This window comes from Ovis canadensis, chromosome 7, assembly GCF_042477335.2.
Source record: "Ovis canadensis isolate MfBH-ARS-UI-01 breed Bighorn chromosome 7, ARS-UI_OviCan_v2, whole genome shotgun sequence".
Classification (NCBI taxonomy): domain Eukaryota; kingdom Metazoa; phylum Chordata; class Mammalia; order Artiodactyla; family Bovidae; genus Ovis; species Ovis canadensis.
In genome coordinates this window covers 60,240,446-60,262,553 of record NC_091251.1, presented here as the reverse complement: position 1 = coordinate 60,262,553, position 22,108 = coordinate 60,240,446, and the positions used below count along the sequence as shown (strand labels likewise).

At 41.1% G+C, this 22,108-nt stretch overlaps 1 protein-coding gene across 5 annotated transcripts in view; it reads right to left on the bottom strand.

The window, feature by feature from the left end:
* The window catches only part of ANXA2 (annexin A2), a 45,239-nt gene that overhangs the window by 13,138 nt on the left and 9,993 nt on the right, over window positions 1-22,108 (bottom strand). For all 5 annotated transcript variants that reach the window (XM_069596332.1, XM_069596334.1, XM_069596331.1 and 2 more), the window contains exons 2-4: window positions 20,087-20,145; window positions 16,791-16,890; window positions 1,431-1,525 (exon numbers count right to left, since the gene is read on the bottom strand). In XM_069596332.1, coding sequence (XP_069452433.1) covers window positions 1,431-1,525; window positions 16,791-16,890; window positions 20,087-20,145 — 254 coding nt within the window. The remainder of the gene's footprint in view (window positions 1-1,430; window positions 1,526-16,790; window positions 16,891-20,086; window positions 20,146-22,108) is intronic.

The following is a 22,108-nucleotide window of genomic DNA, read 5'->3' as shown; positions in this document are numbered from 1 at the left end:
ACTTTAAAATATAACAACTTTCCTTAGTCTGACAGACATCAAGAATCAGTAGGACAGTGAGCTGACCCCAGCCCACAGCAAAGCCTGTGAGGTCACCAAATCCAGCATGATTCTGCAGTATCTTCCCTCCAGCAGGGTATGCAAGAGCTTGGTTCTCCATCTATCTCATCTGAAATTGAGATCCAGGCTTCTATGATTCAATGTACACTTGTGTGTCCATACCCAGCTATGTTCGAAGACCACGCCCTGTAAGTGACAGCTGAAGGAGCAACTGCAGGCATTTTGTCCAAAGAGGTAGGTCTTCAGCTCCAACAGAACTCAGTTCTACCAGCTCATAGATCCTTTGGGGAAAGTAGAGAATAAACACTCCCTTCCATGCCTCACTACAGTAGGTTAGTAAAAGTCTAGCTGGAAGAAGAGCTTTATTGCATATGAGAGGAAAGAAACCACATGCTTTCCTATTTATGTCCTTTCCAACTGTTTGAGAGGTTGGGCTTGGGCTTGACCTACAACTCCCTGGACCCTGGGGGTCATGCCACTCCAAGTGTAGAAACATCTTTTCTAGAATCCTTCCAGCTTACCTCCACTGTGCTTACCATCTTTTCTAGAACCCTTTCAGCTCACCTCCACTGTGACTATGAGTGAAAACTATAAAACGGAAGCTGTGGGAAGCCACGCTTATGGCACCATCCAAGAATAAATCAAACGCCTTTAATAGCAAGAAGTTAAAAATAAAGCAGCTTGTCCTTAAAAATAAAATTTCCTAACACTGCGATAAAATAAAGGTTGAACAAGTGCTGGGCATATCCTTAACCACTAGTGGACAAGCAAGTGAAAAAAACCAGAGAAGACCCTTTCAGCAACGGCAGCATGGCATGTTGAAGATGGCCTGGAGACCAAATAAACTACACTAACTAAACCCTGGTGGTTCCAGAGGTCTTGAGAACGCAAGTGAATTTTTTTTTTTTTTTTTTTACTTTAATGAGAAGTGCATGTCAGGATCAATACTCAACAGAGGTTAGTGTCCTAAGATTAAATTAAAAATGTTTTATCAAGAGCCAGCAGAACTCATGAAGATGAAATGAGCGGTTACATTGAAATGAAAGAAGCACATGCCCAGCACAAAGTAAGCATTCAGTAAACGATAACCTGGTGCTGTTGTTCCCCAGCCTTTCTATTTCTATTTCCAGAACTGCTGCCTCTACATGCTCTGGCTTAGAAGAGGTTGTGGTCTTTATGAGTGACCTCCAAGCACCCCAGGGGCCACACATGTGTGAGCTGTGACTCTTACAAGGACGGAAGGGGGAAACCTTGGATCCCCTAGGGTTCCAGAAGGCGCTTGCTGGTAAGAGAATTCATGAAACGAAAAACTAATGGCTGAGGACCTGAAATTCAACAAGCAGTGCCCTATAGTCCTGAGCCTGCTGTACCTTCTTGGTCCTTCTCTGGTAGGCAAAGGCAATATCCTGTCTCTGTTCATTGCTGCGGTTGGTCAGGATGTTGACGATGGTGACCTCATCCACACCTATGAAGATACAAGTTGTGAAGAGTTACTCAACCATATACTCTAGTCCTTTGGGTTTACAAAGAAAGGTTTAAGCATGTTTTTTTCAACCTGATACATATATATACTGTTCTCTAAACTGAAATACGAAGACATTAAGATTTGTTCTCTTTCTTTTTGTCAGCACCCTCAACCCAACATGTACATCCTTTTTTTTTTTTCCTTACAGCCTGAAACCTCAAGGCCAACTGAACCTCTAAAATATCCATATTAAAAAAAGAAAAAACTACTTTATTCATAAATTGCGCTCTGGAATCAACAGTAGGAGGTGCATTTGTGAGCTTCGGCAGTCAAATGAACAACAAAGATTTAGAGGGATTTTAAATGAAGGTCCCGAATTGCCATTTAACTGGGGATTTAACAGACAGTAACTGTGACCTGAATTAATAGAGACAATTATTTATATTTATTGCAGGATTACAGCTATATAAGCAGCTAGGTATAATTTCTATAATTATAGAAACTGTCATGACAAATGAGTCAGATTTAATATGGCAGTTGTATTTTAATAGCATAATTGATTAATACAATCCTACTTACCGAAGACTAAATTGTTTTGTAAGGAAAATAAAAGTTCCACTGCTTTTAATCTTCAATAGGCAATTTTAATAATCAATTTTATAACTTTATTAAAAAGAGTAAGTGTTTTAATCTAAATTAAATCTAAATTGGGAGCTTTGTAGTGCCACCAAAATATTTTAGTACCTATTTTAATTGGAACATGTGTATTTACAAAGATAAGCAATGCCTTCTGGTATCTGAAAGTTTCCAATTTTACATCAGAAATACTCCTAACATGCCATTTAACTGAAGAAAGCACAATTTTAAAAATTCAGAAAGTGAAAGGTCTCTCTCCTGACTGATAATGAACTTTGTTTAATAAAAGGAAGAGCCTTTGCCATAATAGGATAGGTAATTTCTGAGTGCGAGAGAGCAGAGTGGTTAAGCCTACAGGGTCATACATGAATTGCAAAAAGCCTGGCCTAAAGGAAATCAGGAGTTGCCAAAGTCATAACTGTCATGCTCTGAGGCAGAGGTCAAGAGCAGACTGACAGAGAAAACTAAACTCTCAAGTGCATCAGAAAGATGAAAAGCAGAAAGTTAGAATTTCTGGGTATAAAAATAAATAAGATTTATTTTTGTATTTATATACTCATTTCTAAGTGATTTTATACCAATGTTAGGGCTTCTCAGGTGGCTCAGCAATAAGAATCTGCCTGCCAATACAGGAGACATGGGTCCTATTCCTGTGTCAGGAAGATGCCCTGGAGAAGGAAATGGCAACCCACTCTGGTATTCCTGCCTGGGAAATCCCAAGGACAGAGGAGCCTGGGGGGCTATAGTCCATGGGGTGGCAAAAGCTGGGATGCAACTTAGCAACTAAACAACATACCAATGTTAGTCAGTTACCTTAACTGCATTTATGCCTTTAGCCAGTGGCAATGTAGATACCCAACTGCTGAATATGACATTATTTCAAAGATGCTTATTTCAGCACTGCATATAATAAATAAACAGTGAAATATCTAATAACTGATTAAATAAATGTTTTTGTTCATATAATGGGGTACTATATAGACATTTTAAATGATGGTATTAACTGACATGAAAAAGTGTTCACAATATACTGTTAAGAAAAAAAAATGGGTTGCAAAACAGTATGCCTAATCTAACCTGATTTTTGTAAAATGAACGCTCATGTGTAAGAAAATATAAAATCCTCTTTATACCAAAAATAATTTTTTTTAAATTTCTATTACAGTATAGCTGATTTACAGTGTTATGTTAGTTTATACCAAAATTTTAATAGTGATCATCTGAGTGGTAGGATTATAGATAATTCCAAGTTTTCGTCCTTTCAATTATCTAGAGTTTCCAAATTCACCATGATGAGCATCAAAAGGGTATTTTGAAAAAATATATACACTGGGAATGGCATATAACCACTGACTTAGAGTCAACTAGTGCTTTCATCTCAAGAGACTCCTAGTGTGGTTCTAAATACTTTGGTTAGAATAAAACATGATATGCATGATAGTCAGGAACTGTATCTGTATCATTCTCTTTGGTTTCTCAAACATCCTAATGCAAACCATCTTATGTAACCTTCACAACAACAAAGTGGCAGGGTGGCTATTTCTCTTCCTAGTTTATAGCTGGGAAGCTGAAGCTGAAGCTGCTGTTACCCATGGAGACATCTGCCCTCCTGGGGTCCCAGTCTCTACACCAGCATGAAAAGGGATCTGAACCATGACCTCCAGATCTGCTTGCACAAAACACTAACACATAAAATTGAACTTGAACGTACATTTAGTCTCAATTAGGTCCAAGCCTAATAGATTTCTTCACAGACTCATTAAGGCTTTGGGGACTACTTTAGGGTAAGTCTGGGCACATGGGTAGGCATGGCTACCCACACAAGTGTGTTCACAGGTGCTCTCTCGCTCTCTCTCTCAATAGTCTATACCTCTAACTTTATATTAGAAAAAATGCTTGTTTATAAATGTCTTCTTATTTGACACTTAACTTTCTTACCCAAATCTGAAAATGCTGGAAAGTAACAAAATACAATTATATCCTCTAACCTCTAATATTTTCTGAAACCAACTGGGGTTGCTGACCTGAATGTAGGCCAAGAATACTGACCCATAAAAAAGTATTCTTCCCTAGAAACAAATACACGGTTCTGTTTGTGTCAGAATAGGTCCTGAGCCCACCTAAATGACAGTCACATGAAGCTCTTATTAAAAACACAGCACCCTGGGCCCCATCCTGAGATCTGATTAAAGATGCTTGGGGACATGGGACCTGGGAAGCACCATTTCAACCAGCTCCCTGGTATTCTTTTAGACTCACCACTAGAGGTGGAAAAGCATGGGTAGGGACTGGAAAGGCTGCTGGCAATGTGTCTGTGTATATTAAATTGCTTCTACCAACTGCTTCATACCATTTCTGTCCTTTATTGCCCATCTTTGCATGAGATATTCCCTTGGGATCTCTTAATTTTCTTGAAGAGATCTCTAATCTTTCCTGTTCTATTGTTTTCCTCTATTTCTTTGCATTGACCGATGAGGAAGGCTTTCTTCTCTCTCCTTGCTGTTCTTTGGAACTCTGCATTCAAATGCGTATACCTATCCTTTTCTCCTTTGCTTTTCACTTCTCTTCTCTTCACAGCTATTTGTAAGGCTTCCTCAGACAGTCGTTTTGCTTTTTTGCATTTCTTTTTCTTGGTGATGGTCTCAATCCCTGTCTCTTGTACAATGTCACTAACCTCCATCCAGAGTTCATCAGGCACTGTGTCTTTCAAATCTAGTCCCTTAAATCTATTTCTCACTTCCACTGTATAATCATAAGTGATTCAATTTAGGCCATATCTCAATGTCTAATGGTTTTCCCCACTTTCTTCAATTTAAGTCTGAATTTGGCAATAAGGAGTTCATGATCTGAGCCACAGTCAGCTCTCAGTCTTGTTTTTGCTGACTGTATAGAGCTTCTCCATCTTTGGCTGCAAAGAACATAATCAATCTGATTTTGGTGTTGACCATCTGGTAATGTCCATGTGTAGAGTCTTCTCTTGTGTTGCTGGAAGAGGGTGTTTGCTATGACCAGTGCGTTCTCTTGGCAAAACTCTTATTAGTCTTTGCCCTGCTTCATTCTGTACTCCAAGGCCAAACTTGCCTATTACTCCAGGTGTTTCTTGACTTCCTACTTTTGCATTCCAGTCCCCTATAATGAAAAGGACATCTTTTGGGGGTATTAGTTCTAGAAGCTCTTGTTCAATTTCAGCTTCTTCAGCATTAGTGGTTGGGGCATAGACTTGGATTACCGTGATATTGAATGGTTTGCCTTGGAGACGAACAGAGATCATTCTGTCGCTTTTGAGATTGTATCCAAGTACTGCATTTTAGACTCTTTTGTTGACTACGAGGGCTATTCCACTTTCTCTAAGGGATTCTTGCCCACAGTAGTAGATATAATTAAATTTGAGTTAAATTTGCCCATTCCAGTCTATTTTGGTTCGCTGATTCCTAAAATGTCGATGTTCACTCTTGCCATCTACTGTTTGACCACTTCCAATTTGCCCTGAATTATGGACCTAACATTCCAGGTTCCTATGCAATATTGCTCTATACAGCATCAGACCTTGTTTCCATTACCAATCACACCCACAAATGGGTGTTGTTTTTGCATATCAATAACCTCAGATATGCAGATGACACCACCCTATGACAGAAAGTGAAGAGGAACTATAGAGCCTCTTGATGAAAGTGAAAGAGGAGAGTGGAAAAGTTGGCTTAAAGCTCAACACTCAGAAAAGTAAGATCATGGCATCTGGTCCCATCACTTCATAGCAAATAGATGGGGAAACAGTGCAAATAGTGATAGACTTTAAATCTTTGGGCTCCAAAATCACTGCAGATGGTGACTGCAGCCATGAAATTAAAAGACACTTACTCCTTGGAAGAAAAGTTATGACCAACCTAGACAACATATTAGAAAGCAGAGACATTACTTTGCCAACAAAGATCCATCTAGTCAAGGCTATGGTTTTTCCAGTAGTCATGTATGGATGTGACAGTTGGACTATAAAGAAAAGCTGAGTGCCGAAGAATTGATGCTTTTGAACTGTGGTGTTGGAGAAGACTCTTGAGAGTCCCCTGGATTGCAAGGAGATCCAACTAGTCCATCCTAAAGGAAATCAGTCCTGAATATTCATTGGAAGGACTGATGTTGAAGCTGAAATTCCAATACTTTGGCCACCTGATGAGAAGAACTGACTCATTGGAAAAGACCCTGATACTGGGAAAGATTGAAGGCAGGAGAAGGGGATGACAGAGGATGAGATGGTTGGATGGCATCACCAACTCAATGGACATGAGTTTGAGTAAACTCTGGGAGTTGGTGATGGACAGGGAGGCCTGGTGTGCTGCAGTCCATGGGGTCGCAAAGAGTCTGACACGACTGAGCAACTGAACTGAACTGAACTGACTGAACTGACCAACTGCTTCTGTGAGGTGCAGGGTCAGCTACAATCTTAGGGAAAGAAATGCTTACCTTTGTTCAAAACCCAGGTAAGAAATAACACCTGAAGAAAGTTCACTCCACAAACTTCAGTGCAGTCCCATGCTCTTGAGCAATGAAACTTCTCTTAGCAATCAAACAATGAAACTTTCTGTTCACAGCAGCTTAGTGTTTAGCCAACAGTCAGAATCCAATCCAATTATTGGAACTCCCCATAAAGAGCCTGGGTGGTTAACCTGAATCTCACCTGGGAGGCAGCAACGGCTATAGTCTGAAGGCATCTCAGTGTATTTTACCTAAATTACTCATCACGCAACCAGCCTGCTGTGATGCAGTATCCAGCATGCTGAGACCCCTGACCAGTGAAGGATCTGATACATTACACAAATGCTAATATCAGCAACTACAGAGACAACTAAAAACTGTCTACTAGTAGAAGCCCCTCCTCCTCTTGAGATCTTCACCTACATCAGCTGTTTCTCCCCTACCTCTGTCTTCAAGTTTCAAATCGAACTAGAAAGAGGAAAAAAAAATCACTGGGCCTAGGATCAATGGTTGAGTCAAAGCCACTTAAGGCATATCCTATGTTGGAACAGCAGAATGCACACATCTGCCAGTGGGATTTAACCATCTTATCTTCAGAACACCGCTGCTTCCTCTCAACCTGCTATCATAATTGGTGAGACGGTAATTCCTGCGGAAAATGGTGCAGTCCGGGATGAAGCTGCAAGGGTCATCCGGTGACTCATCACTTCTGCCCAGGATGCAGCTGAAGGATGATGGCCGAACACTCAGCTACCTATGTCAGCACAATCACCGTCAAAAAATACACAGCGAGTACCAGCTCTCTCCAGGAAACCTCTACAATGAACAAAGTTAATCCCGGCGTGGGTGCCTCTGCCACTCTGGATCTGTACTCTCTGCTCTTTTGTGCCCATGGGGAAGTGTTTGCCAAGAGAAGAAGCCCAGCTTGAAAATAAACTGTGTGAGTGAAGCAAAAGCATAAAGAAAACAACAAACTTGAATAATGCCTCCTTCCTCTTCCCATTCTTCCTGTGTTGGATATGGACGGTCACAAAGTAACGTGAGCAAAGCCTCACCCTGGGAAACAGTGACACAGATGGGCGATCCCACAGAATGTGGGTGCAAACATAGTAAATTCTGGGATTCAGACAGATTTTTTTTAATGTTTTTTTCAATTTCGTTTTTATTTTATATTGGAATATAGGTGATTTACAATGTTGTGTTAGTTTCGGTGTATAGCAAAGTGATTCAGTTATACATGTACGTATATCTACTCTTTTTCAGATTCTTTCCCCATGTAGGTTATTACAGAACACTGAATTTGAGTTCCCTGTGCTATACAGTAGGCCCTTCTTGGTTATCTATTTTATGTATAGTAGTGTGCATATGTTTATCCTAGCCTCCTAATTTATCACTCCCTCCAACCTTTCTTCTTTGCTAACTATAAGTTTATTTTTGAAATCTGTTAAGTCTGTTTTACAAATAAATTCATTTGTATCATACTTTTAGATTCCACATATAAGTGATGTCATATGATATTTGTCCTTCTCTGACTTACTTTACTTGGTATGATAATCTCTAGGTCCATCAATGATGCCACAAATGGCATTATTTAATTCTTTATTATGGCTGAATAATATCTTATCATATATGTGTACCACATCTATTTTATCCAGTCCTCTGCCAATGGACATCAAATGTCTTTTCAGCACCAACAGAAGTTAAAATTTCCAAGACTGGTGAGGATCTAAGACACACATTTATTTGGCCCCTGAGAGAAAACAGCACAAAAGTTTTTAAGCATTTACTCCTTGAATGAAAATGGCTGGCCAATCTTCTCAGCTACCTATAAAAACAGTCCACTCTGAGCTAGGGCATCTGGAAAATCAGTCTCTGATCTAAGTGCCAGTCACCTGAAGCCACAGTTCTGACAAGTGATACCACAGGAAGGCACCGCTGACAGCAGGGTTCTCATAGAAAACTCCGGGGTCGTGGGTCTCTTAAACCACCCATCATAGTTTTAAAACAAAGAACTCTTGCAGTCTAAAATAATGGCTGAATCCAAACCCACAAAATGGGCCTCCTGGAGTCTCCTCCTCTCTGTGGCTGGAAACCCCAGGCCTGCTCCACATGTGGCATTCCACGGAAAATGTGTATCCTTATTGACCATGGCAAGGAACCAAGAGGCCATTCTGAACAGGATGCTGACTCACATCTGGCAAGACACACTGGTTGCACAGAGAAAATAGATTTCATTCTGCTTGATAAAGGACTCAGGAGGCCCTCAGGGCAGGGCTGACTGGTTAGGAAATAAAGGAAAACTGCCCAGAGCTGCTCCTTATCTAGATCAGAGGAAAAGCCAGAACTTGGCTTAGATTACTGGGCATATCAGTATCAAACCTCGGAAACCACCTTTGCAATAAAGTCACGGGGAGAGGAAGGCCATGGACCCATGGGTTTTATTAAAACAGTATCAACTATTCACTGAATACCCACAATGTGCCAGACATTTTACGAGGTACTTTGTACAAACAAGTCCCTATCGCAATTGTCACCACGTCTGTGTGTGAGGGGTGTTATGGTCACCTCCACTGTACACGGTGGGGAAACCAATGCTCACAAGGCAAGGGCTCACCCAAGGTCACACAAGTAAGTCACTTGCAGAGCTGGGATTCAAGTCAGGATTAAAGACCTGCACTGGGCTATTCTGCTTCCAGTTAGAGAAAACTAACCAAACTAAAACATGAGGCAAGAGGAAGGGAACATGTCCTCTGAGTGCGGCCAACTGCCCTCCAAGACTGTTTCTCCAGGGCTCACTCTCACTCGACTGGCTACTCACCACTGATTATAGCACAGGCTCTATGGGTTAGATATTCACTTGTAGATTTTGGTCCAGTAGAAAGGATAGTTTCGAAGATTATGGCTTCAGTGCTCTCAAATTCATGAATGGTCTCGTATCCAGCCCAGTAAACTTCTTCTAACATTCTTTTCTCAGTGCTTATAAACAACCAGCCTCTCAAATTTCCTTTGAACCAGCCCTACCTCAATGAATTAATGTTTGACATGTGTTTATCCTATATCACAAGAGTATCCTGTATACTCTTATGAGTCACATTTGTACCTTTTTGAAATTATACTTTGGTGCTTTTTTACACGACACTCCTCCATCTTGTTCCTAAAAAGCATCTGAGACAGTAATGTGTCAATTTGTCTACAGAACTGGACTTACTATTCAGAACATACAAATGTACAACCATCAAATAATCTTTAGATAACATTTGCCACCCAGTAACAATGCACAGCCACTGATGAGATAACCCCACTGAGGTTTTTTGAGAGAAAGAGCTAGAAGACCCTCTTCTGAAAATAGCCATTCATAACTCGGCAGGAACCTAAAGTGCCAACAAGAGTGATTTCAGGGACAGGGAAGCACATCCATGTACACACACATACACACACACACGCACACGCACACCATTGCCCAAAGTATCCTTCCTACCACCTGACACGGTGCTACCTGGCCTGATTCAGAGAAAGCACAGTTTAGCTAACTACCTCTAAGAAGAAGGTTCAGCTGAGAAATTAAATTTCTTCCATTCCCATTCTGCTCTGGTCTCACCTCAGCTGAGTCCCTTAGAAAGGATTTAAGCGTCATCTCTTTGGTAATCCCACTGGATTCTTTATGAATCTAGAACCCTGTCGGCCTTCTGTGCATAATCACATTTCTGTGATACTACGGGACCAGCAGAAAAACACAAGGGCCACTGCTCAAGATCCAAATCAAATGAAACTGCAAATGAAGGATCGTGCATAAAGTGCAGGCAGCAATTCGTGCCCTGTCGCTCGATCAGCCTCCTGAGTCACAAAATAAAACATCTGAACAGATGCAAGAGAAACTGCCACGCTCACCCTGAACTCAGCTGACAGAGAAGTTACTATTTATTGCCCCAGCACTGCAGACACCAGATAGGAATGTGGTGACTTCCATGGTCCCTGGGTGTCACTGGTATTTGATTTCCTCAATGGACAAGAGGTAATGGTTTTCTACAAAAGAAAGAACTTGAGGGGCAGGCAACAACAGCCAATGCCTACAGTGAGAAAGGCACCAGGGACTCCTGTACCCAGGTTTCACAGGCTCCTTAGCTTGAGTGTGGCATCTACATACCTGAGTAGACAATGATCCTCTTGAAAATCAGAAAATCTGTGCCCGCACTAAAGGTGACTATGACTCAGCACTGGTTACTCTGTTCCCAGCAGTGCTGTGAGATGAGAACTCAGTCTAGAGTAAACTTGAACACAAAGAGAAAGTCCTCAACGGGAAGGTTGTGTTCCCTTCTGCTCAACTTCCAGGATGGTGAGAAGGCCCTGGGCTACATGAGTCACAAAGGCCTTTCCCACAAGCGGGCTCACACTCAAACTTGGGGGCTCTTGGTTTGGGCTCCCAACTCCAAAGCTCCTCCCAGAGGAGAGAAGCTACTTTTCCCAGCCAATCTGCCTCCCAGCATCTTCAAGAAAATACATTCTGAATTGCTGTCTCAACTGAATGAATATACCTACAGGTATACAGGTGAAACGCAAAACACACATCCTGGCTGCTTCCCACTGCCATGGGATGTTAGTCTTGTAGCCATGCTTGAAAACTTAAGCAGTTCCATTTTAAAAGTATAAGAGAAAAAAAAGTGCAAAAACTTGCAGCATTTATGCTTCTATACTTGTGCTAATAAGAAGTGGGGGAAAAACACCCGCTATTGCAACCCTTCCGGAGAACACAAATACAGCTAAAATCAAAACTGGCAATAATAATAGGGCAACTCATTACCCTCCCCTTCCAGAGAAAGAGAGACCAAAGCTGTACCAATTTATTGGCACTTACTCTTAACTCTCGGGTTGTGCTGCTTCTAATTACAATCTATTTTATGGAGTCTAGATTCATCCTTTTCTAATTTAGCTGACTTTCCTTTCTAGTTATTTGGACCCATATGGTAAACCACTCACAGCTGTGTTGTACACTCCACAGTATATATTTAACCCAAGGCCAATCTAGACCAAGAGACTCCTACAGATTTAAGTCTCAGCAACCTCTTGTTAATTAAGCAATATTACTACTTTTGCATGGCTTTATTCAGCTTCTAACTAGACATTAATTGAGGTAAGTAATTGCAGAGTCTACCTCAAGCCAGAACATACACAAAACAATCATGCATTTGGTTGAGGTGAGATACACGGCATACTGAGACCCCTTAAAACCAGAAACAAAGCAGACTTCCAAGGCATGAGCTAAATTCACTTTGAAAAAGGGATCAAGCCTCACGAGGGGACTGTTATTCCTTTGTGGATATGGTCCGGATTCCGGATCTATCTTTTGCTGCCTTATCTTGCCAGCCACATGTCCACACTCACCTTTAAGCTCTGGTATCTGTGTACATTTTCACTACTATTCAGGTTAACTATGTACCTTCTCACATGATCCCAGTGGCCTGGGTGTTAGAAAAGGTTAATGAAATGAAGCCCTCACCCTCAATGAACTCACATTCTGGTAGGAGGAGACAAATCCGTAGATAAATAACTTTAACACAATGTGACAAGAGCTATAAATGAGATGAAAAGTATTATGAGACACAGTCAAGGAATAATTGATTCTGCCTTCCTGCTAAGAGAAAGCTTGGAGAAGAGGCTGTGCATTGACTCCAGTCAAGAGATGAGTGAGGGGACTTCACTGTTGGTCTAGTAGTTAAGACTCCACGCTTCAAATCAGGGGGTGGTGGGGAGGAAGGTTCAATTCCTTGTTGAGAAACTAAGATCCCACATGCCATGTGGCATGGCCAGAAAAAGTTTGCCGACAGAGAGAGAGGGATAAGTGGGAACTGCCCAGATGTTAGAAGTGGGATAACACTCCCACTAGAGGAGGGCTGCACACTCCTGAGAGATCAAAGGCTCTGTGTGGGGCATGAAATAGCCTGGAGATGAGGCTAAGCAGAGAATCACGGATGACGCAGGAGGCTCTTTAGAAATAAAGACAGATGCCCTCGCAGCCCAGATGAGAGGTTTTAAGGGCAAAGGGGAAGGGAGGGATGAGAGCTACTTTGAGGCCTTCTGACCAGTCTATGCAGCACCAACCTACAGATCTCAGCCAGGTCTGCCCCTCCTCACCCTCCCCACTGCAGGCTTGCCCCAGGTCACAATTCTCATGTTTAACAGAAGTGAGAAACCCTCAGCCACAGGTGACTTGCTCACAGCCCTTCTTCCTTAGAGCACTCAGACGATAGCACAGTCAATGTACGTTAGGCAGCACAAGTAATACCCAGCATGCTCTACATTCGGCACACGCACAAACACGTATGCACGCACACCTGGGCTACACCATCTGAGAGGGAGGCCACCGAGAGTCACCTTGTCCTGGTCCTTTGGCTTTTGTTTGTATCAGCATTTGAGGTTTACCCTTTGTTTCCTTTGATATCAAGGAAGCACCAATTAATTTGCATTGTGTTCTGGAAAAGGGTTTGAGCTGGAAGCTGGGTAAGGCCTGGCACAAGCTTCTTAATTACACTTAAAGTGAAAGGCACTCTAAAAGGGAAGGTAAGATCTTAATTAGCTCGTTTTTTTTAAAAAGAAAGTAGTGTTAATATCTAAAAAGATCAGGAAGAAGGAGAAAAAAAAAACAAAAAGGGATGTGATTTTCTCAACTATAGCTGATCCTTGAACAACTCAGGGATTTAGGGTGTTGACCCTCCCCATAGTGGAAAATCCACATATAACTTATAGTCAACCCTCCACATAATTGATTTCATACCTATGCATCTAACCAACCTCTGATTGTGTAGTACTTACTATTGAAAACTATCCATGTAAGTGTAGTTCAAACCCATGTTGTTCAGGAGTCAATTGTAATAACTTCATTTGTTTTTAATTTGGTTTATTGCTTCCCGTTACAAAGGTAATATATGTTATCATAGAGAATTTGGAAAATACAGAATATATTGAGTTATATATATATATATACACACACAGAGAATAATGCCTTATTTTTCCTTTCTGACATAAAAAAATTGTTGTGGTATGATCACACTGTATATACTATTCTGGGGAGAGAGAGCTTAACCATGAGTCTTCTGAGATCTTAGTTCCCTGACCAGGGGTTGAACTCAAGCCCCTGAAGCGGAAGCATGGAATCCTAACCATTGGACCACCAGGGAATTCCCTGTATATACTATTTTATGTCCACTTTTTATGCAATTGACAAATCTAAGGTAAAATTTATGTCAAAGTGAGTGTTCCAAAATTGATTGCAAGGATGGTTGCACAAGTCTGTGAATATTCTAGCAAAAAAAACCAAACATTGAACTGTACATTTTCTATAGGTAAATTGTATGGGATGTGAATTTTATCTCAATAGCAATGTAAAACAACTGTTTAAAAACTTTACTTTTCATATTGCGGTGACATTCAACAGATATTCAGTGTAATATAAAGAGAGTTATCATAATTTACTAAGTCACTCTCCAGCTAGAAGAGAGGCCTGGGTTTTGTCACCATCATGACCAATACTGACAATAACAACTTTGCCAGAACACTGAGCTCTGTATGGTATCACAGTCTATCCTCTCGAAGAATTCAAAGTTCTAAATACACCAACAATCTAGAAACTATTTTAAAGGGTCAACAGATTTAAGAAAATTCAGTTACTCTTTAAAATCACTAGGCACCAAAAATAAGTAAATAAAAAGCAGTCCTAAGTGGGACTCACTGGGTGTTAAGTCTGGGAAAGAAGACGACAAGGGACGAAAAGCTGGACCTACAAATATGACATATATCTGATATCTCTAGAATCACAGACAGAAAATGTTCTCATGCCTGACCACAACTTATGGCAAAGTAAGAAGTCTGGTCCTGCCAAGTGGGTGGCATAACATTAGGGTGCGTGAGAACACAGCCCTGGGGCTGGACTGAGTCACATTCAAATCCCAGTCTGAACCACAGTCAAGAGACCTGGAGCATGTTAGTCCTAAATTGTGTCCTCCATATATTGGGGATGACAGCACCTAGTATGAGAGGATTAATCTGAAGTTCACCTAGGAATAATGTTCCTGAAGTGCCTGGTGCCATGCCAGCTCATAATGAGCAGCACTCAATCAGGAGCTCCTGCAACCCTGATAATGGTGATGTCAGCTGCATCTGACCAAACCAGAATGTAGGAATCCAAATCTTAGCTCTCCAGACTTTTCTGCTTAGAAACTTGAGTATTTTTCTACTAACTCAGAAAGGGCCTGAAGGTATTTTTATTACCCTGGGAGTTTCAGCTGTTACCAGAGTTCACTTGCGCAATCTTTACATTCCAGTGCGCTAAAAGCTTTCTCATGCAGGGATAAAAGCAGCCTTTGTCTCAAGCTTGTAAAAGGCACCATCTTTGTCAGATGAGTGAGCTGTTAAACTTCTATTTTATCTCTACAATGGCTTGTTGGGAAACCCTAGGAATATAGGCACATCCAAATAGCGAGACAGGGTGAGTTTATAGGAGAGCGGACTGCGTGTGTGTGTTAAGGTAACATACTCTGAGTTGTCTACATGGCAGGCACCACGCTACGTGCTTCATACTTCACAACAACCCCGTGAGGTGGAAACTTTTATTAGCTCCCCCTTTGTAGTAAGGAAGTTCAGGCTTAAGGAAGCTAAATGTTTTCCCAGAGTCTGCAGTTAGTAAATTAGTGGTAGAGCTAAGATTTGAAGCCACACACACACATGTTCTCATCCACCAGGTTCCACCATGTAGAACTGACTGCAGGGAGATAAGACCTGCAGATTTTAGTTTCACTTCCTGATTAGTGACTTCCTGACTCCCCAGGCTGGCCTTTGACAAGTATGGTCATTTAAAAGCACCAAAAGAGATGGCTTTTTGAAGGTTAGTTAGTTGTCCAGGCCAGACATGCCCACGGTGTCCTCATGGAAACTAAGGCTGCTTTGAGGCTGATGATGCAAGCCTATGCTGCATCAGAACCAGGGGACCTAAAGGATCTTTCTGTATTCCTTCTTATCCTCGGAAACACAGTATCCAGTTTCTCCAAGGGTTTTAGGAAAGATGACTATGCAATTTACGACAAAATATGACAGTTCTGAGGGTGCAAGGGGGCACAATCAGTAAATATGCAGGCATAACGGGGACATACGGTCATCCCAGTTTTAGGCCCCCCAGGTTACCCTGACTGAGGTCCCCAGTCTGCAGTGACCTGTATGTGAACTGTTGGGGTGTGTCAACAAGCAAAAGCACTCCATTATCCTAATGTCCTGTGGCTCGTCAACAGGGGATGAACCAGCAGTCAGAATAGCTGCTGGATCACATCTGTGTCTCACAAGCTTTGCATGTAAAGAAGTGCTTTGTCCAAAGGTGGGGAAGAGTGTGGTGAATCACAATCATCGCAGTGTTTCCAGAGATCCAGGGATGGAGCAACCCCAGAGGTACATGCTTCATCAACAGAAGCCTCAAAGTCTGGTCACAGGCTTTTGTAGACACAGAAAACAGCATGATGACCTGAACAGGTCCTTGCTCAACTCTACCCACAAAATGCTTTATCTGCTTTATTTCAGAATGGGAGCTTTTATGCCTCCTGGTCCTCTCTTACTCATCCTGGAACTCTAGGAAATACAGTCATCCCGAAAGCTCTTTAAATCTGAGCTCCAGGCCCAAGGAGTGACATAACTTGTGGAGTTTAAAAAAAAAACAAAAAAAAAAAAACCTGGATTTTTTGCTCATTAGATCAATCTAAGAGCAAAGCAGCAAAATGTACCCAGAAATTTTCCAACAAAAGTGATGAAATTCAAGGGGACTTAGGACCAAAAAGAGGCCCTTAGGGATCACCATGACCAATTTCTTCCTTACAGAAGGGATATTGAGGCCTCTGAGCCCAAAGCACACACCCAGGGCATCAGGCCTCCTGGCCCTGAAATATAAGCTTATTTCCATGTCACTATGCCATTTGGTTAATTTCTCACGCTTTAAATCTTCTTCTCTCCAAGGGGAGGAGGGAGGGAGGAAGCTGGAAGGAAGAAGGGAAGGATGGATGGGGTAGGTTTGGATCACTTCATTAAGGCTCGATGACAATTTCAAATGACCAGTGTATGAAGATGAAAGGCAGAGACTAATAACATTTTGGTGAGAGTCTGACAAGAGGATAAACATATGGCTTACCTTTGGTCTTGATGGCTGTTTCAATGTTCAGAGCATCCCGCTCAGCATCAAAGTTAGTGTACGCTTTGACTGACCCGTATGCACTTGGAGGTGTGGAGTGCTGAGGTTAAAAGACAGACACACTGAAGTCACACACATTTAAAATCCTTTTGTTGAAATGTCAGTTACTAAAATTTTTTCTCCTATTGTTTTGTTTTTTAGCAATTCAAATCATTCTTAGGCCAGGGAACTTGTAAGTATTAACAGGCCATCACACATAAGATATAAAACTTCCTTGTTTCCAATGAGAATTCTTCAAAGGCTTGACTAAGAATTTGATAAATCATCTATTTTTACTTTTCATCTTAATTTTTGTGCAAGCTCAAAGTGGACAACGCAAAACTTGAAACCACCTGTTTCTCTGGGGAAGGCTTTGAAGAGCACGAAACCGGGCTGGCAGCAATTTGAAACAAGCTGGAAAGGAGGAAACGCCTGAATGACAAGTGTGTTTCGCCAAGTTTTTGCTACAGGCACATGAATTTCCACTGGGCCTGTATCAATGTTCCTTAAAAAGCAAACGCAGAGTGCCTGCCTGCTTGTCTCTATCAGGTAAGGAGGCGTGCGGGAGGTGTCTTCCTCCTACCCCTACTTTGGCCACAGCCGTGGCACCAAGGTGGTCAGGCCACATGGCCCACATCCCCTACATACTGGCCGACTTCCGTCTCTTTTCTCTCCTCTCTCTACCCTCCCTTCTGCTGTCTTTTTTATTTTTAACTTTTTACTTTATATTGGGTGTATAGCCAAGTAACAACGTTATGATAGTTGCAGGTGCACAGCAAAGCGACTCAGCCATACATGACACACAGCCACTCTCCTCCAAATTCCCCTCCTATCCAGGCTCACTGAGTATAGACACATAACACTGAGCAGAGCTCCCAACATATACATATTTCTCCAGACAAGACATACAGATGGCCAAGAGGCACATGAAAAGATGTTCCACATTGCTAATTATTAGAGAAATACAAATCAAAACGCCAGTGAGATGTCACTTCACACCAGTCAGAATGGCCAACATCATAAAACCCCTCTGCTGTCTTTCACACAATCCCTTCCACCAACTACTCTTCCTAGAATTGTGTTTTTCTGTCTTTTAAACCATGCACTCACTCTTGCTTTCCAGTGTTTTTCAAAGCCCTGGAAAACTGTTCTTGATACTGTTCTTGATCTGAGGGACCCACCCTAGACTGAGGTAATAGCACAGTTTTACATCAGTTCTCCTTTCCAAAGTGTTAACTTTTCTCCTTTGAAATGCTCTTACAGCTTTATTCCCCCTTGCTATCCAGTCCGAAAGCAAAGGACAGGCTAAACAGCACTGACAATATCCACCACCTTCAGCATCAAGGCTCTCCCAACCTACCTCCCCCTAGAACAGACTTTCCATCATACATGACTTTGTCATGGCTCGGCTTCTGGAAAGAGTAAGAGACTGAGTCCCCTGACTCACCTTTCCCCCACACATCATGTTACAAGGCATCCCAGCACTTATTATTAATAGCAGTGAGGCTGCACAGGTAAGCAACTAAGAAGCCATCCTTTCAAATGTCTCCCAGGACAAACCCACAAATCTAAGCTCCTGTGGACAGAATATTTCAAACTAACTTGTGATCATCTTAGCTAAACAGTAAATCCAGTTAATATATATAACTGAAACCCAGTGGATAATCAAGGTGTTTTTCATTATAATTTCACTAAACTTTCCAGTAATTAACTCAATGGAAATAGCACACACAATCAAGAAAAGGTAAGGACAGAGTATTATTCTGAAATACTGACTAGATATGTTAGAGTGGCTACAAAATAAGTAAAGAAATCTATGGGAACACATGTTCTTATTTATTAACAATTCCAACCACTGTTTACAAAGGCAAGCAGTCTAGTCATTGAGCCAACGACATGTGGCTTCATATAGCAGGTGCTATATCATCTCATTTCAAAAACAACAGTGAGTAGGGAAAAGTTTTGCATACTTTATATCTCTGGAAATAAAATTAAAATGGGCAATTGAAGCAATCACCTGTAAAATTCATTTATCCGAAAATCAAATTAAGAAGGCAAAAGTAATGTTTCTCTTCCCTCAATGTACTGGAGAATACATGACATTTTCTGTTGCCGTTCCATCTCTGCACACCAAGAAACACATCATACCTGAGGAACTTCAAAGGCCACATGAAAAGCCCTCTTATGAAACCTGATACTAAAAACGAATTCATGATCTACTCCATTACGAAAAAAATTATTTCGCTCTTAGACTTGTCTGGACCTCAACGTGCCACTTGTATGGTTGCCAGCAACAGTATGCACAAGGTCCAAGAGGAAAGAGGAAAGCGAGGTAGGCTATATACGCCATACAATTTGTGCTTGCACCAGTGACATCATCAAAACATTTTATTGGTAAGCACCAGGGACGGAGGATTCTGTTCCTCATGACCCAGGCTGCTGTCGACCCACTTGAGTGCTTTGTATTTTAATTTCAGTGACAGCATATTTTGAAATATCTGTAAGATATGCCTATAGACCAGTGTCACTGCTGAGTTTCTGTAAACGCCAGTTCTGCCAAGATGACCTGGAAGATGTATGGTATTACTAGGTAATTTACACATTCACAACTTTATATTCTAATTTATTCTAAAAGCATTTGCAATGAATTATAATTCTGCATATCGCTTTCAAAATTTTTGACTGTAAAACAAACAAACAAAGAAAACCAAATGCATCAGAATGTCTAGGTTCCTGTGAAAGACAAGTACAATTTTGAGCTCCCTGGTAGCCAAAGCAAAAAAAGGCATCATGATGAATTAGAATATAGAATACTTTCATTATTTAGTTTAAAAAAATTCTAGTGGTTTTAGAGAAAAGCTTTTCCAAAACATGCAGGATCATTTTCAACATGGCTGCAGTTTGATGCAGCCATTAATAAAAATCTGAGGGCGTGATGCTAAAAGTTCCGTGTCATCATAACAAGTATTATCATTGGCATGTTAAGTATATAGGAAGATAAAGTTCCAGGCACATCAATGTCACTAGTGTATGCCCAATTTTGATCTGACACCAAAACAGTTTCTGGAGCCATAACATTTCTTTCAAATTGAACTACCAGGAACAGCTAAAGTAATGGGGAAGACAGGAACCAAGAGGGGAACAAGTATCTTAATACTGTCCTCATTTACTTTAGATAGACAAGGAAAAGAAGGGGCACAGTTACCCAGAGATGCCCAACTCTCAAAAATTACACAAAATGAAAATGATATACTTACATCACCCTCCAAACTGAGCTTGCACAGAATTTCATGAACGGTAGACATTTTGAAAGAAGCTGGAAAAAAAATACAACAAAAAGTCCTTATTATGAAGAGAGTCCCTTCCCCTGAAGCACAGTAATTCATTATACTAATCTCTACTTCTTGGACCATTTCACCTGGTGATATTAGAGTAATATTTGCAAATAGATGCAATTCTCATCTTGTGACTCAGAAAGTTAAAGCTGAGAGATGGTTTGCATTGTTTGGGATGGACTACAGAACTAGCTAGTTTTGTTCCTGCTCTGCTCAAAGAGAACTTGGAATGACTGACTTGTAAATACAAAAATCAAAAAGCTTTCCAACAGCAGTGTAACTTGTCTAAACAGGATAAGACTGAATCTTTTGGTTCTCCTAAAAAACAGTAATCTTGTCAAACTAGCCATTACTTCAGTATTTTTCACCAGTAATATATTGAAAAGGGTCTGAAAACTATGGAGGTGAACTGAAATCAACAGCATTTTCATGGTGGCTCATTCCTAAATAGAGCCCCTTATTACTATCCCTAATTATTCTCTTAGCTCACCAATGATGAGGAGGTATTAGAAGATATTAAACTGTTGATGAGAAAGACAATGGACATATCTTTTGATGTTAACTCATCCTATGAAAGAGTAATAATCCTTGTATTTAAGATTCAAAATGGCTGAAATGATGTCATCTTCCAGTTAATACACTTAACCGGGCAGTGATACCACAGCCTAATGAATTGGCTTTCCAGCTTTGCAATCACAGTTCTCGGAATTGATGCACCAACCCCTGCCAAAAAAAGTGCTCAACTGGCAGGAAATTTACCTCAGCTGAGACAAGACAGGTCATTCAGCAGCAGCCTCCCCAAAACAAAGAAAACAGAGCAGAGCTGTGTCCTCAAACAGTGGAAATGACCTCTGAACTACAGCAACTCCTGTTTTGCTCTTTCATTATTATTATTATTTTTTATGTTTTTATATATTTGCACCAGGTCCTAGTCATGGTGTGTGGGATCCCCGATCCCGAGGAATGCAGGATCTTCAGCTGCAGCATGTGAGATCTAGTTCACTGAACAGGGAGAGAACCTGGGCTCCCTGCATCGCGAGTACGGAGTCTTGGCCACTGGACCACCCAGGAAGTCCCTGCTCTTTGTGCTTAATGTTCTTTGATCAAGGAAATAGTGCCCATGCAATTCAGCTTTCTGTTTTCTTCCAATAGTTTGCTTAGCTTACATGTTTTCATACAACTGGCTTGGAGGGACTATTTTGACACAGACATTTTCTCATTTATTAGAAGGCTCTGGACTAGGCAGATTCCAGGCTCTGTGGGGAGTGAGTTATAAAAATGTTAGAGAAGAGTATTTGCCTTTATTTGTGGTTATGGAAATATTTCTGTAAGACTTTCACAATAAACTCTGTTCTACACCAACTCTTCTCTCTCGACTGATGCTTATAGAAACGTTTTAAGCACGGCAAAAAAGAAAGTCACAGCTATTCCAACTCCTCCATTCCCACAACTCTCAGACACCATCACACACACTCCCAATCCCTGCAATATACCCCACCACTGGGATATAATCCTAATTTGTAAAGTTGTCCTCCATAAATAAACTGTGGTACATCCAGATAATGTAGTATTATTCAGCACTAAAAAGAAATGATCTATCAAGTCGTGAACAGACACAGAGGTAACAAATGCATATTACTAAGTGAAAAAATCTGTGTGAAAAGGCTACATATTGTATGATTCCAATTATATTACATTCACGAAAAGGCACAACCATGGAGGCAGTAAGAGGCTCAGCGGTTGCCAGGGATTAGAGGGTAAGGAGGGAGGGAAGAACTGACGAAGCATAGAAGATTTTTAGGGCCGTGATACAGTGGATACATATTATTATACATCTGTGAAAACCCACAGAATTTATAACACCAAGAGTGAAGCCTAATATAAACTATGGGATTTGAGTGATAATGATGTGTCAATGTAGGTCCAGCAATTAAAACAAATGCA